Source organism: Crocuta crocuta, unplaced genomic scaffold (genome assembly GCF_008692635.1).
Source record: "Crocuta crocuta isolate KB4526 unplaced genomic scaffold, BGI_CrCroc_1.0 scaffold70, whole genome shotgun sequence".
In the NCBI taxonomy this organism is placed as follows: domain Eukaryota; kingdom Metazoa; phylum Chordata; class Mammalia; order Carnivora; family Hyaenidae; genus Crocuta; species Crocuta crocuta.
Window position 1 is genome coordinate 997,178 of NW_027528417.1, and position 16,430 is coordinate 1,013,607.

A 16,430-nucleotide genomic window follows, 5' to 3' on the forward strand; every position below is an offset into this window, starting at 1 on the left:
ACATTCGATGTAATAGGGATCATACAGTGTGTGGTCTTTTTTGCCTGGCGAAGGGATTGGCATCCTGTTTTCAAGGGTCCTCCGTGCTGTAGGATGTATCAGGATTTCATTCCTTTTTGTGATGGAACCCTCTTTTATTCTTTGGGTGTGCTCGTTTAAGTTTCTCCAGAAGGCCATTTAAGCGGGTTCCCATTTATCACTGCAATGAATGCTTCCACACCCTTTTCTGGTGCTCCCACGAGTGTGGACCTCTGGCCTTTACTAGCTCTTAAGGGGGAGGGAGCCCCAGGAGCAGCTGATTTGCTTTGACTCAGTAGTTTCCACTCGAGCTCGCATTGATGCATCTAGTGACATTACTATTGGATAGGAATACTTCTCCTTATTATTTGGTCATAGCAATTGCAACACGTATGCCCATTTCATGGTGTTTCACCAAGAACATAATGTTCTATCTGGTGATAGGCAAAGGACACACGGCCCCTGTGAACAGTGGAGAGACCCAAGATGATCTGTGTTCAATTCAGCTTCAAATCCTGTCACTTGGAGGTGTTTACTAACTTCTTGGACCTTGGAGCCTCTGCTCGTAAAGGTGGGATGGTCTGGTCTATCCCACTGGGCCATCCTGAGGATTAAATGAGATAATTTTATGAAGGTGTTTGTTGTGTGGTAGTGTTCAGCCAGCTGACTGGATGAGATGAGATGAGATGAGATGAGATGAGATGAGATGAGATGGGAACTTAAGTGAGAAATGGGTCCCAGGGAGAAAGCTCTCTGGAAAATCCTTTCTCCAGCTTCCTCCTGTCTCTGGGTGTAAATGTGGTGGAAAGGTGATGGAGGCCCTCGCTGCTGCCCCCAGCTAACATCAACACTGCTGTTACCATGACAACATTTCCAGTGCTCCAAGCTCCAAGGGTCAGAGTCATTTTTGTTTCCTCGCCGTGTATACCAGCCCCTTCTATTAGCATTCTAATAGCACTAATTGTTCCAATTACATTTCTGCCTGGACTTTTCTTTATGAGGTCATTTTCTCTGATCTGAGCATAGGTGGAGAATGAGAGCCCACCGCAGCTTAGCAACGCATCTGTGCCTTTATCCCCTGGACCCAGAGTCATTCTGTGCAAGGCCAAAGTGGTAATCTACCGGGAACCGGAAACTGGCTTGCAATTATCCGTGCTCTCAGGGCCAATGCTGCTTCTGGGGACAAAACCAACCAAACACACACACACATAAAAACAAACAAGCAAAAAAGCACAAAAACCTCAGTCATGTTGCTTTGTTGTTCATTACCTGGCGTGTGTTTTCTCTTCTATCTCAGGAATCCTTAATCTGGCATCTGGAGTGGTGGATTTACTTCAGTTCTATTTCCCAGAATCTTTTGATCGCCTTCCGAGGGACTGTGGCCTCTTTGATGGTCCCAAGCCAACTGTCCTGGAGTCTTGTAGCGTAAGCGACTTGGCAATTTTGCTACAAGGGAACAAAAGGAAAACGCAGCCTATTGAATTTGGAGCCCACCAGGTGAGCTTCCCGGGACTGCGCCTCATGAAAGACACAGCTGCAGGTGCACAAAGGTTTGGGAGGCCAGATTGGTCCACAGTGTAGAATTCAGCAGCCCCTCTTCCAGAATGGGTACATTTCAGAGACGGGTGAGTGAGCAGCTGCTAATGTTTCAGCCAGCCTCCTTGACCAAGTCCATGCCGGCCACTTCTTTATTTAAAGACATTACTTGCCTCAAACAGAAATCGAGTGAACTTTTACCAGATTTCTCTTGGTAGAATTTGATGTTTTTCCTTTCCCACCTTCTTCTCTCCCTGCCCCTCCCCCCCACCAGGTAATCCTTGTAGCTAATGAAATGGCAAAGGAGAAAATTCCAGAAGAGCTGGGGTTAGCCCTTGTGCTCACCGTTTACGAAGCCAAAGGCTTAGAATTTGACGATGTGCTCCTTTACAACTTTTTTACTGATTCTGAGGTATGTTATACTGAAATCTTCTTGCGCTGTGCATGCGTATGTGTGAGCTGGGCTTCCACTCTGGGCGAGAGAACTTGGAGCTGAGTAGAAGGGAGTTTGTCACAGGTACTGGTTTCCGTTTTAGAGCATCATCCATTCGGTGGGCGCCTTCGTGTGTTCGGAGATGAGTTTCATCAACGGCCGTGGCCACAGAGTGCCGTGGGCTGGCTCTCCCGTCCCTTGCCCTGTTCTCTTGCGTTCGTCTTCTTCCGAATGCCTGCTACCCACGGGCCAGCTTCCAGCTTTCACTAGCTGGGTTATCCTTGACTGTCAAGGAAGCTCCGGTTGGAGTGGGCTCTAAGGAGAGCCTTACAAAGCAAGGCAAGGTTAGCACTGCCCACCCTGTGAGGACAGAACTGGGCACGTTCAGTTCATAGAAAGAGAAAACTCCGGGAAGACAAATGAGGCTTGGCTCCTGCCCGCTGGACCAGGTAATGTGGGGGATGAGGGCAGCTGCCCCATCTGGGAGCTCCCTTCTGGCATGCCTTCACCACTGCTTGCGGCCCACGCAGACAATGGCGGTGACAGAGTCCCTGGATTGACGCCCAGTGACCTCCGTGCCAGCCCACACTGCTTTGACGTGGCCCCTGAGTCCTGGGGATGGTCTTCCTTCCCAGGCTCAGCGCACCGTGGGCAGAGTCACCAGCTTGAGCCCCCGGTTTCTCTTCCGCACTGTCTTTTGGTGGGGGCTCAGGCTGGATGCTGACTGTGCTCCGGGCTCTCCCCGGGGACTTAGCTGGCCGTGTCCTGGTCCCCGTTGCAGGCTTCCCCCTGCACCTGGTGCACGCTTGAAGACGCTGTGTTTCATACTTAATTTAGGAGCACTGTTAGCTTTGACACCTTAAAATCTGCCCCAACGCTGACCGTTCAAATGGAGTCCTTAGGTTTTTTTCCTGGTCTTTTAAAAAGTACAATTGCCTTGAGGGTACCTCTGACTAATATTGCTACGGGTGCTTTACGGTTTATGAAGGCCTTTTCGATTGCATGTTTCCCTTATCCTCCACTAACCCTCTGAGGTCATATGTGTTTTCATTACCCTCATTCTATCGATAGAGCTGAGGGTTGTGGAAATTCAGTAAATTGCCCATAGTCATGATATAGGTGCCAGAGCCTGGACACCAGCTCAGATGCTTTCAGTTCTAAGCCCTGAGACCTTTCCTCTGTACTCCTTTCCTTTTAAAACCCCGCATGCGATTGGGCTTCCAGAATCTTCCACAACGAGTGTATCATTGCCAGACCTTAAGTGCATTCTTTTTCTGTTGACTTTTACTAATGAAATCAGATGCACTCTCATTAACCCTGGAACCATTTTTAATCTCTGAGGACTAACTCTTTTTTCTCATAATACATCCATTGGTCATGGTTGGACCGAGGCTCTGCTGAAAGAGGAAGGGGTAAGACTTCGTTGTTCCTGTCCTTTATTAAGTGCCAGCTGTATGCTTGTGCCCGTAAGAAGCCCGAGGCGCTCTGGACTTACGGATCTGTAACTTGTGGTCGATTCCAATTGTGAAAGAAAACTCCAGTCATTCTGTCTCACCTTTATCCTGGGAATGGCAAAGGCAAGGATGTCTTGACCGTGTGCTCCCACCAAGGGCTCAGTTGGTCACATGAAATTAAAATAATCACAAATCGAATCTTTCGGTGACATCCACTTCATCCTACGTGCCCAGTACGATTTCTAAAAAGGCTTCTGATGTGGTGTTTCTTGGTTCCTGGGGAATGTCACTCTGCGTTCCCCGGCGCCGAGCACGCCCTCTGTTTATCACCAACAAACTCAAGACCAAACAATCATCTCATTTCTAAATGAGAGGAGATGCTATAATCAAAGCAGAGGGAAGACAGCGATCACATAAGTCTTCAGTCGCCTGTAGTCTGGCTCCTCAGGTGGGGTTTCCTTTGGGGTGACTGGCCGAAGGCTGCTGCAGTTGACGCAGGGGACAGCGGAGAGCTCCCCTCTCCATCCCTGGCCTCTTCTTCCACCCCAGTTTGTGTTTCTGGAAGACGCTTTCCTTGGACATATGCGTGTGGGGGGCTGGGGAGTCCTTGTTGCCCTCGTTTGTGATTCTTTTCTTTAGAGGATTTGTTGTTACCTGTTCAACCACGTAGGTACCAGGGCCATCTTCTAAGATGGGAAAGGGACCGAGAATGGTTCCACCAAGCCCTTCTCCTCTAGGATCTGGCCTCATCTGGGGGAGCGGTAGTCATTCTCCCAGTCACCCCCAAACTCTCCTCCTGTGGGGACCTGGAAGGGTGCTTGCCATTTACTCTGCCCCGGTGGGGACTCCTTTCCTTCACACTGATGTGTGACGAGGACGGGAGGGATTTTGAAAACCACAGCTTTTGTGGGTTGATCACTTAGAGAACAGGTCCTCCTGTGGCCTTGCCAAAGATCAATCCCAGTACAAGAAGCCGGAAGAGTCAAATCCTGCTTCTTTCATTGCCAGAGGTGCCGTGGGCCTGGATTCTTGCCGCAAATACACGTGCTCGCTCCTCAAAGGCTCTGTCTGGAATGTAGAGTGTGTTTTATTCCTGGAATCGGGTTAGTCGTGTGCCATGCGAGTGGCTTTGCTTCTCACTCAGCAGTTTTAAAATACGCTGTGCCTCACTAGCCCTTCCAAGGTCAGCCAGCCCACTCCTCGTACTGTGAGCCAGGAGAGCCTCACAAATGCCCGCCCACTTGCATCGTTTGTCCGCCTTCCCTGGCAAACAATTCAGTGACGTGAACAGCTCTACAAGGAGCATAGTCATAAGGACGCCCTGAAGGCTTTTTTTTTTTTTTAACATCCAACTACTCAAATGCTTACACGATTCACATCTTGCTCAAAACATGGTGGTTGATCTCATAATTGGCTAGTAGTGTCTCCATTTTTATTTAGTAGGCAGCGTTGAAAGCATTTACTCTAATCCTTATATAGTTGAAGTCCTGGGGTGACGTGAAGGAGGTCATGAACTGTATCTGCCTCATGTTTTCATCGTCCTTGAGAAGGCACATAGGTGGCCAGTAGCACCATTTTATAAATGGAAAAGGTAAAGGCTAGGGAGAGTTAACTAGCCATTTTCACAGGACAGAGTAAAGTCCGAAATCTGAAATTTCATAGGAGTTCTGCCCTCTACACTCTGCGTTTATTCTGGGCACTTTTGCTCCATGAGGATCCGCCAACTGTAAGGGCCAAATCCAGCCTCCTGTGGCCTAATAGTGGTTTTTACATGTTTAAGTGGTTAAAAAAAAAAAGCAAAGGAAAATAACGTGATATGACACTTGCAAATGACATTATATTCAGTTTCAGTGTTGAAAAACAACGTTTTACTGGAACACACCATGCCCCTACCACTACATAATTGACCATGGCTGCTTTCGCATCAACATGGCGGCAGTCGTGGTGAGAGACCCTACATGGCCTGCAGACCTTAAAATATTTATCACCTGACCTTTTAGAGAAAAAACTTGCCAACTTCTGGTCGACACAGTTACTTTGTGGTATGAGTTTGAATAAAGGGACACGTGGCTAAAATATCAACTCTTTGTCAAGCATTGTATTAGACACTTGATGTTGATGATCTCCTTTTATTTGCCCCAAAACTCGTGTAGTTCTCTCACCCCCATTTTGCAGAGTAGGAATAGGAGACCTAGCAGAAACAAACAATTTGTCTGATGTCACGTAGCTAATAAGTAAAGAACTGAGATATAAATACGTTCTGCCTGACCTCAGTCCACTGTGCACACTATACTCCTCAGTTCCTGAATTTTGTTTCACCCTTGGTTGAATAATTTAGAGAGAAATGTTGTCATATGTATTCTAACAGCTGACACCAAGGGGCATCTCTTACACCTTGTGAAAAGGGGTGAAGGACACTGGATTCCTCCCTCCATACTGCTTGCTGAAATGATTTAGCGAAGAAACTTGCTGGGTGCTGAGCATTCCTTCTGGAAGTGGGCACGCGTGCCTGGCTTCTCAGCTGTCTTGGCCAAGTGTCCGGGGGAATTTTTGTGGTAGATTCCCCTTTCCCTGCCTGTGCAACCTAAGGTCCCCCCAACAGAGTCCATAGGATGGCCCCCTCCTTACAGCTGAGGCGAGGGCCCCAAGCCAGGGAAAGGGGGACTTAATTCACCATGAGGCTGTGTATACAGTTCAAAAGCACATTCTACTGGTCTCTAACTCTTCATTGTTGTTCAGGCCTACAAGGAATGGAAGATCATTTCCTCGTTTACACCTTCATCATCTGACTCCAGACAGGAAAACCGGCCCCTGATTGAAGTGCCCCTGGAGAAACCCAGCTCCTCTCAGGCTCGATCTGTTGCGATGAATCCAGAAATGTACAAGGTGATTTTCTACCGTTTGCACGCTTATCTGATGGGGAGCCAGTAAACAAGGTTTGGATGAGAAGACGAGGTTAAACTAGAGCCTGGTACTTGACTGGGGTTCTTGCCTATCAGCACTGGGGAGTGGAGGATGGCAGGGAGCTCACTGTTGGCACACCCCCTTTCTCAGCAGAAATTGGGGCTTGATGGGTGGGGCACTGTCTTGAAAGTGGAAAGGAGAGCACTGTACTTTCTGTTCATCTCGGGAAATCCGCTCCGTTTGGAAATTTAGACGTCGCCAACTCAGACGTAAATGCAGGGCAATAGTTAATAGAGACTTGTACACCAGCCTTGACGTTGTTGGGGAGGAAAAATTTTCTGCACATTTGAAGATTCTTCTCTCTTCTAGTTGGTCTAAAAATTAAATTGACATGAGGCAGATTAACAGAAGAGAATAAAATGGAATTATGTACGTACAGGAAATGAACATACCTGAGATTCCAAAAACAAGCAAAGTAAGCTGTGTATGTCGTCCTGAGCCAAGGAGAAGGGGGTAGGGCTTTTGGGCTTCAAAGGGGAAGAAAGCAAGTCACAAGAAGATGAAAATGATAAATGTTTGGTGAGCAAACGTGCGCTGGGTCATCCAGGAGCAACGGGACATAGGAAGGAATTTACACAGACTTTGCTACCATTGCTCCCTGTTTACCGCCCCTAGTTCTCATTGTACTGTAGTCGTTTGCGATGATTGTGCCCTTCCTGGAGCAGGCCCTCCGTCTAAACTCTTTTAGGCAGTCAGGGGGAAGGTCAAAGTTTCTTCCTGAGCCTTTTGTTTCTTAAAAACAATTGGCCCAGGGCGCCTGGGTGCCTCAGTCATGAAGCATCTGGCTCAGCTCAGGTTATGATCTCACAGTTTGTGAGTTCGAGACCATCGGGTGAGCATGAACCCCGCTTCCCGTGAGCCCCACTTCCCTATCTCTCTCTTCCTCTCACTCACTTGTGCCCTCTCTCTTTATCTCTCAAAAAATATAATCCACATGCCAGAGAGATGGTAATCCACATTTTGGGGTGGCAAACTGACTGTTTTTACTTTACCCTATCCTGTTAAGGGACTTGGCTTCCCTTTCCCTTCACACCCCAGCTACCTCACTGAGAAGGAGGCTGAGACTGAGCAGTTCAGCAGAGTTCGTGCCTGGGGGAGGGTGATCGGGCCTCAAGAGAGTAAGGGCAACACCCCAGAAAACTGAACCAGCAAAACCAAAAACTGGGCGAGAAACTACTGCCTTAGTTTAATGTCTCATGCGAAGTGCAAAACAAATAAACAGCAGCTATCAGGTTATTCTCGTAAATGCCTACAAGGCACCGCAGAAAGATCACTGCCAAGCGATGACAACCTCTAGGTAGCCACAAATCTTCTCTTGTTTTGAAATATGCGTTATTTAATCAAGTAGGCCTAATACCCTTATATCTGTAGCCCTCTAGCATGGCACAGGTCATGAGTACTTTTGTACGAGTGATAATGGTCATAGACGTGTATGAGTAGCTTAATTTTTAAAAATAAGTTACAATGATCGTGTAAGATGTAACCATTGGGATAGATTCAATGAGGGGTACCTGGGACCTCTTTACACTATCTTTGTAACTTCCTATGCACCTCTCATTATTTCAAAATATAAAGGTACAGCCCATCCAAGGGCAGTGTTCATCCAAGAGCAGTCCTTTGCTAATGTTGCGCTCCCTTGTTAGAGCTTTGCTTATCTCTGCTGTGACCCCAGTGAGGTCCTTGCGTCCCTCTCATGCCTGTGCTATACTCATATTTGCTTCTTGTGTTTCACCAAAATGAGTAAGCGCATCGAAGCGTGTCGCGTTGAAGCTGTAGACAAGAGGCTGTCCGTCTTTGTCCTAATTTAGCTCCTCAACGGAGAGCTGAAGCAGCTGTACACCGCCATCACACGGGCCCGGGTCAACCTCTGGATCTTTGACGAGAACCCGGAGAAGCGGGCTCCCGCGTTCAAGTATTTCATGAGAAGAAATTTTGTCCAAGTTGTGAAGACAGATGAAAATAAAGGTGAGATCTCATTCAAATATTCTGGCTGTTGGGTACAAAACCTGCTCCTCTCAACTTCTTCTTGTGGTCAGGTGTACAGGGTATGGGATTTTGAGAGAGCGCTTTCTTTCCTTCCCACATTCTTCTGAGAAATGAGAGTTCATGTTTACTGCTAAGGTATGTGGGAAAGTGTGGCTGTGATGGGCTCGGGGGCGGTTCACTCCTTCAGGGAAGATCTTTAGTTGGTCCTTTGAAAGTGAAGGTCATGGGGGGGTACCTGGCTGGTAGAGCATCCGACTCTTGATCTCAGGGTCATGAGTTCAGGCCCCATGTTGGGTGTGAGCTCTACTTAAAAAAAATAAAAGTGAGCGTCATGGGCGAGGGTGACCAGAAATAAGCTTCACTGGGGGAACACAAATTGCTATGGTCTTTGGACAGCCGATTGGCAATATCTATCAAAATAAAGAGTGTGCTGCTTTAATAGTGACTCAGCAATTCTTGTTCTGGGAACCTATTCTAGAATATCCTTGTATAAAATGTCAGGTATATGCAATTCTTGTTCTGGGAACCTATTCTAGAATATTCTTGTATAAAATCTCAAGTATATATAAGATTTTATATATAAAATCTCAAGTACTTAACAGTATATGCAGAAGACCGTTCATTGCAGAACCATTTGTAATTATAAGAAACTAAAACAACCCAAGTGCAAGTGCCCACCAACGAGGAACTGTTTATAGCGGCTCCTCTGGTCTTAAGACTCGTGCATGTGGGTTGTTGGGTAGATATGGATACCTTCCCCCTTCCCCCTTCTGTGCTGTTTGCAGTGTTGAAAAAGCCAAACCAATATTGCGTGTTGTTTTGATAACTTACAGAGACTGGCTAATGAGAAAATGGAGCAGAGGTCTCAGGATAGAACTAACAGAGAAACAGCCCTTCATAAAGGAGAAAATGGTTGTCTTTCTTGTGGGTTAGCTTCAGAGTTGACTCCCCTAGGCCGCAGTTAATTTCTCCAAGGATGGGGGAAAGCACAGGGCTCGGCCACGGTGCAGAGGTCTGCTGGTTTCCTGAGCGCTTCCCGGCCAGTTTTATGGAGGCTATTTCTGGGTACAGCCAATGGCTCAGCCGGGGACCAGGGTTAGAGGCTCTATTCCCGGGCCCTGGCCGTTAGGTGGAACGGGGAAAGTTGAAGCCTTGGAGTTAAAAAAACCTAGCTTCTCATTAGAACTTTCCACCTCTGCAGCCTCATGACCTTGTGCAGGGGCCTTCACTACCTCAACGCAGAGGGAGCGAGTGGGCGGCGCTGCCGGGGTCGCTCCTCGTCTTTCCGGCAGCGCGCACTCCCTTTATTCTCAAGTTAGAGTCGGGCACCTGTGTTGAGAGGTCACAAGGAGAGGCAGTTTTCCGTAACTTAGAAATTCAGAATGAAACCAGAGCACACTTTATTTCCCGTCTCGGTAGCATTAAGAATACAGGGAAAAGGACAGTCTCCACTGTGTCGTACGGTGACGTGGTGAAGTCTGTGAGAAACCCGTTCCCACCGAGCAGGGGCGCTGGGGCTGAGCCAGGAGACTGCGTTGTTCGGGTTTCTCTATCGCAGCGGCGGCGGAGTTCACGGCCCCGTGCCCAGCTACGGCGGAGCCCTGCTGTGAAGGTGAGCCGTCACCAGAAGGCTAGCGGCACATGCGGAGTCAGGACCAGACCCGCGAAGTCCTCTGTGCACGCGGTGCTGCAGGGCACGGCGGAGGGCGGGCAGGAAGGACTCGCACCTTCTAAGCAGAGCTGGCATGCCCGCCTTGCTTGCCCCCTGTTGATACCCGTGGGCCCGGGTAGCCCGGACCCTGTTGGCCCAGATTTGGCTCTCAGCCTGGTGCCGGTATTCAGGCGGTCATGTACTCCTTGCAGCTGCGGCTCAGAACCTGCAGAGAGGGTTACCCGCTGCTGGCGATGCCTGGGGTGGGGAGGCTGCAGGAGGGGTGTGATCTAGTTGCCAGCAGGCTGATGTGACTACAGAAGGGCCGGACAGCAGGTGGTTGCTTTAGTCCGTGTCTACCGGTGGGGATGGGTCCCGCCACTCACCGTGAGGGCAAAGTCTGCACGTTGGAAAACGCTGTAAAACACTCCTACCTCCTCCTTGCTAAGGCCCCTGTGTGGGACTCTGGTAACAGCTACATGGCGGTGGATTTTCAAGGAGGAATAGAATTTCCTGTCTTTAGAAAAGTTTTTTTTTAATGTTCATTTATTTTTGAGAGAGAGAGACAGAGTGAGAGCCGGAGAGGGGCCGAGAGAGAGGGAGACACAGAATCCAAAGCAGGCTCCAGGCTCCGAGCTGTCGGTGCAGAGCCCAGTGAGGGGCTCAGTCCCACGAACGATGAGATCATGACCTGAGCTGATATCAAGAGTTGGACGCTTAACCGGTTGAGCCACTCAGGCACCCATAAGCTAAAATCGATGTTAAAATGAAGACTAGAAAGGCAGCATGGGTCCATTTGTTTGCCAGGGCTGCCGTTTTAAAATGCCACAAACCTTATTGTCTTACACATTAAGTATTTGTTTCCAGTACCAGACGCGAGAAGTCCAAGATCAGGGTGTCGGCACCTTGATCAGACCTCTTCTGAAGCCCCTCTCCTTGGCTTGTAGATGGTCTTTCCTCCGAATGAGTCCCTGGTGTCTCTTTCTCTGTGTTAATTCCCTCTTCTAATAAGGACATAAATTGGATTAGGATCCACCCTAACAGCCTCCTTTGAACTTTATAACTTCTTTAAAGGCCCTGCCTCCAAATATAGTCACAATCTGAGGCACTGGGGGTTAGGGCTTCCACATGTGCATTTTTGGGGAGGGAGGGGGGCACACTTCACCCAGAGCAACACGTTTAAGGGAATGAATGTCCAGAGAAGCAAACCCACTTTCTGTTTTCATTTTAGACTTTGATGACAGCATGTTTGTTAAGACCTCCACACCCGAGGAATGGATCGCGCAAGGAGAGTATTACGCTAAGCACCAGTGCTGGAAGGTAAGGGTCCCGCCCAGGAGCCTGGGGCTGAGGTCTTTGTGACCCGTGGCCTCGTCAGGCCTCAGAGACAGGTTTTCCACCGTCAAGCTTGCCACCAGGATATAGGACAAAAGTTATGGCTCTGTGTTCCCTCTTCTGAAACCTCAGGTCACCCCGTGATGAGCTTCCNGCAGGTTTTCCACCGTCAAGCTTGTCACCAGGATATATAGGACAAAAGTTATGGCTCTGTGTTCCCTCTTCTGAAACCTCAGGTCACCCCGCGATGAGCTTCCTGTCCTGCTCCTTCCCCAGTAGGAGGGTGACAGCCCTTCACTGTGGCCAAGTGCCAGCGTCACTGACAGGAAAGTGGAGTGTCGTGGCTTCTGCCCCACCGACAAACCCTTTTGTTTATTTTCCTTCCCTCCTGTGCTCTATGTTTACATTTTCTTTGCTGTCACCACTGCCTTTTAAAATAGTAACAGATGGAGGGCGCCCGGCTGGCCCAGTAGGTTGAACGTCCGACGCTTGATTTCCGCTCAGCTCACTGATCTCACGAACCAGCGAGCTAGTGAACCACGCCCACAGGGCAGAGCCTGCTTGTGTCGCTCTCCCTCTCTGCCCCTCCCCGTGTGGGCCTGGGCTCTCTCTTTCCCTCAAAGGAAGTAGGAAATAAACATGAAAAGAAAGAAAACAGTAACAGATTGATCCCCTGTTTTCAAGTTGATCCGACAGGGGCTTGACTGCCAATCTGGGTCTCGTGAGCGTGGGTTAAGCTTTGTCACGAGACTGGGTTGACCAATTCCAGGCCACAAGCCACGATGAGCAGCCTTCCTCCAGGGAATGTCATCGCTGCTAGTCCTCTTGAAATATTGGAGCCAGTGCCAGGAGCCCATCCCTCCCCCCCGCAGTGAGCATCCCTGCACACCGCACGGCCTCAGGCGGTCCGTTTCCCAGGATGTGATGGTGTCTCCGCCTACCGGGCACAGACACCGTCAGCCCTCCAGCTCGTCTCGGGCCCGTGTCACCTCCGTGTCTTCCCCGTGTCACCTGCAGCCAGCCAGGTGACACAGTGACCCCAGCAGGAGCCAAGCAGCCCATTCTCCCCAGCGGCCGCCCCAGCGGGGCTGAAGGGCGGCACTTTCCTTCTCACGGGTCTCTCTTTTTATCGTGAAGGCCCCGTGGACTTATGCTCCCATCTCACTGCTCAGTACTAGGTCACGTCCCTGCGTCTGCTGCAAGGGAGTCTGGGAGAGCAGCCCCATCTTGTGATGTGAGCCCTTCATGGAGGGCAGGCGCTGCCATCACACAAGGGGGTGGGCAGTGCCGTGGCAGCTACCCACTGCTGAGTTCGGCCGTAGCTCCTGTGGCCTCAGCCCCGCAACCCACGTCTGAACTCAGCAGCCAGCCAGCAAGCAGGTCTGCTTCTGGGGTTTGTTGGTCTTTGGCTCACATGATGGGGGTGCATGGGGCTCCTGAATCACGAGCCCTGCATCCTCCAGCAGGCGAGCCTGGGCTGAGCAGCGTCCTAAGAGTAGGGACAGAGGCAAACCGTAAGAGACTCTTAAATACAGAGAACAAACTGAGGGCGGATGGGGGGGTGGGGGAGAGAGGGGAAAGTGGGTGATGGGCATCGAGGAGGGTGCTTGTTGGGATGAGCACCGGGTGTTGTGTGTAAGCAATGAACCACGGGAATCTACCCCAAAACCAAGAGCGCGCTGTATACCCTGCATGTTAGCCAGCTTGGCAGTAAATTACATTAAGAACAAAACAAAACAAAGAGCAGAGCAGCACACGAGGCGCCCTGAGGCTGGCCGTGGAGCCGCCCCGTGGTACTTGGCTGCATGTGTTGGCCGAGCAGGTCACAGCCCAGATCTCAAGGGAGGAGACCCAGGCAGCAGTCTGGGTGGGAGCAGCTGCAGAATTACACCGTACAGGGGTGTGGACGGCTACAGGGAGCGCTGAAGGACTGTCGGCACCTTGCAATCAGTCCCAAGGGGCTAGGAGAGCGAGCCCGCACTGTTGTGTGTTTGGGGGTCAGGAAAGCGTTTGCATGAATATGTAGCTACTAGAAGTGGATGGAGCTCTGATACTCTATTCACTTCCCATCTTTGTTATAACTTGGCCGCTCTTATAAAACCAAGATTCTTTTTGCGGGGAGCAGCAGGGAGGGGAAGGATGGGCAGGTATGGACATGAACTTGGAGAACTAGACAGTCTCTCCCTTTACTGCCTTCAGAACACTCTTGGTGTAACCCGTACATGCTGCCCATGGATTTCCAATTCTTTAGCCTTTTTAAAAATCATTATTATGTTTTTAATGTTTATTTTATTTTGGGGAGAAAAAGAGAGAGAGAGAGAGAGTGCAAGCAGGGGAGGGACAGGGAGAGAGAGAGGGAGACACAGAATCCGAAGCAGCTCCAGGCTCTGAGCTGTCAGCACAGAACGTGACGCGGGGCTCGGACCCACAAACCGTGAGATCATGACCTAAGCTAAAGTCAGTGCTTAACTGACTGAGCCACCCAGGTGCCCCTCTAATTTTTTAGCCTTTTATTTATTTTTTATTTTATTTAAAAAATTTTTAAATGTTTATTTATTTCAGAGAGAGAGAGTGAGAGAGACAGTGAGTGTATGAACAGGGGAGGGACAGAGAGAGAGAGGGAGACACAGAATCGGAAGCAGGCTCCAGGCTCCAAGCTGTCAGCACAGAACCCGACTCAGGGCTTGAACTCAAAAACCATGAGATCACGACCTGAGCCGAAGTCGGTGCTTAACCGACTGAGCCACCTAGGTGCCCCTTAGCCCTTTAAAAAGACCTTTTCAATCCTTGAATCTAAAATTTTTTAATAGGAGTTGGTGCAGATGAGAACATCATAAAAAGCTTTCTCTGCACCTGGTTTTGTTTTGGCTCCGCTGAAGGACTTCAGGACTCAGGGGCTTCATTGCGTTTTGGGCTGCATGTCAGTGAAGGCTCCAGAGCCACCATATAAATGGCAACCACTTGGGGTTTATTCATTCAATAAATTCCTGTAGAACTGCTGGCCGAACATCGTGCTTGGGTTGTAGGGATGTGACAGTGAGCAGGACGCACACGCAGAGGAGCGCCCAACTCCCTCTCTCGCTGGTGTCACAGAAGAGACACAAACTGCCTTTAGAGCCACCTGTCCTGGACGGGGAGGCCGGGCAAGGATGCTCTAAGTAGGAGCCTTGAGCTGAGCCTTGAGCTCATCTATAGGATGAGCGAAGTTAACCGGGCAGAGAAGGGATGGAGGAGCCTTAGTCAGAAGGGGCGGCGTGTGCAAAGGCCGGGTGGTTGAAAGGAGTGTGGCACAGGTCGCTGGAAGGCAATGAGGCCCATGAGGCTGGGGAGGCTGAAGCAAAGGGCCCGAGGGAACAGGCTCTTGTCTTGTCTACTTAACCCTTCCCTTGCCCACGCTGAGACCTAAGCTTCCCGTGCTGGACCACACGTGACTTTTCACCCTGGAGTCTGTGTGCAGAGACGTGGCATCAGCACCCCTGTTTTAGGAAGCGGCTTTCGGCGGGCAGGGCCGGGGGGCCGGGCGCCTCCCCTGGGACGCTTGGATGCCCACCTTCTGCTCACCCAACACAGACGCGCGTGACCCAGGGGTCTGGGCAGGTACCCTCCGGGATGTGCTGTGACACTTCTGTGCTTGCTGTCCCACCCACACTGCCGGCTAGCCGTTACAGTCCCCGACTAGGAAGGACCCGTGTGGGGCCCAGAGGAGCCACGGGGACACTTTGGGCCATTGCTCCATGTCTCTGACCTGACGTTGCTACCGTACCCAGTGAGAAGTTTGAAGCTTCTCACACGTGGCTTTTGGAAGATTCAGACGGTGTTAATTCCGGTGGCCTGTAAAATATGTCCTGCTTCCCTTTTCCATGGGTTCTGGGCACTTCCAGAAGGAACCTTTGAATGGGAGGTGTTCGCTGGTGATGCTCCTGGGCTTTATCCTGTGAGGCCGTTCTCTTTAGCTCATCAGCTCGTGCCTGCTCCTCCCCCAGGCCGGGCTGGGGTGAGACTCACTGCCTGGTCGGTGTGTGTGTGTTCAACCCTTGTTCTGGGCGTCACCTCCGTTCCCTTGTTGGGAATCAAAACCTTATGCCTGTTCCAGGTTGCAGCCAAGTGTTACCAAAAAGGAGGGGCGTTTGAGAAGGAGAAGCTGGCGCTGGCCCACAACACCGCCCTGAACATGAAATCCAAGAAACTCAGCCCCAAGTAAGAGTCCCGGGGGGCCACCCGGGGGCGGCTCTGGTGAGACCGGCTGGTGAAGTCTGCCGTTCCATGGGCGCTCTGGTTTGTCTCCTCCTCCAGGGAGAAGCAGGTGGAGTACTTGGGACTGGCCAAGACCTACCTGGAGTGCGGCGAGCCGAAGCTGTCCCTCAAGTGCCTCAGCTACGCCAAGGAGTTCCAGCTGTCCGCCCAGCTGTGCGAGCGGCTGGGGCAGGTAAGGCCCAGCCTGCGCTCTCGCTGGGAGAACTGGGCTGCTCTGGAGCCCTCTCCCTCGGCCCCCGCTTGCGTCGGGGAGGGGCCAGGGCGACACCAGCCCTGAGGACTGGAGGCACCTGCTGTTCCTCACCTTGCCCAAGCATTTCCGTGGCTCCACGTGTGTGCACGCACGTCCACGTCTGTGTGAATGTTTGCGATCCCATGTTCATCACAGGGGCCAAGTGTTCACGTCAGAGGGAAGATGGGTTTTGGAATCTTCCTGCCTTCCTGTCCCCCGTGTTCAGGCTGGAGTCTGCCTGTGCGAACCGCCTGGCGTTACATGGTGCTTTTCCTACGTTCTCCGTAACCGCTCTAATTAATTGCCAACCAGTCTGGCACCCACTAGCCGCGGGTGGCTATTTAATTTGTAATTTAAGTTACTTACAAGGGAACGAAATAAAAAATTCAGTCCCTTGGCCCCTCTAGCCACGTTTCAAGTGCTCATTGCTATTAGAACACCTCCATCATTCCAGAAAGTTCTGTGGGGCAGAGCTGCCCGTCTAGCTGTCACAGAGCAGTCAGCAGACTGGCGGTGGGCCACGGAACTTGATTGGATTGCCCCGAGATCGACGCCAAAGAGGAAAGT

General features: G+C 50.6%; 1 protein-coding gene across 1 annotated transcript in view; it reads left to right on the forward strand.

Moving 5' to 3' along the window:
• The window catches only part of TRANK1 (tetratricopeptide repeat and ankyrin repeat containing 1), a 73,402-nt gene that overhangs the window by 42,998 nt on the left and 13,974 nt on the right, over positions 1-16,430 (forward strand). The window contains exons 13-19 of the mRNA XM_077754258.1: positions 1,316-1,515; positions 1,829-1,966; positions 6,181-6,327; positions 8,214-8,370; positions 11,274-11,362; positions 15,471-15,574; positions 15,671-15,803. Coding sequence (XP_077610384.1) covers positions 1,316-1,515; positions 1,829-1,966; positions 6,181-6,327; positions 8,214-8,370; positions 11,274-11,362; positions 15,471-15,574; positions 15,671-15,803 — 968 coding nt within the window. The remainder of the gene's footprint in view (positions 1-1,315; positions 1,516-1,828; positions 1,967-6,180; positions 6,328-8,213; positions 8,371-11,273; positions 11,363-15,470; positions 15,575-15,670; positions 15,804-16,430) is intronic.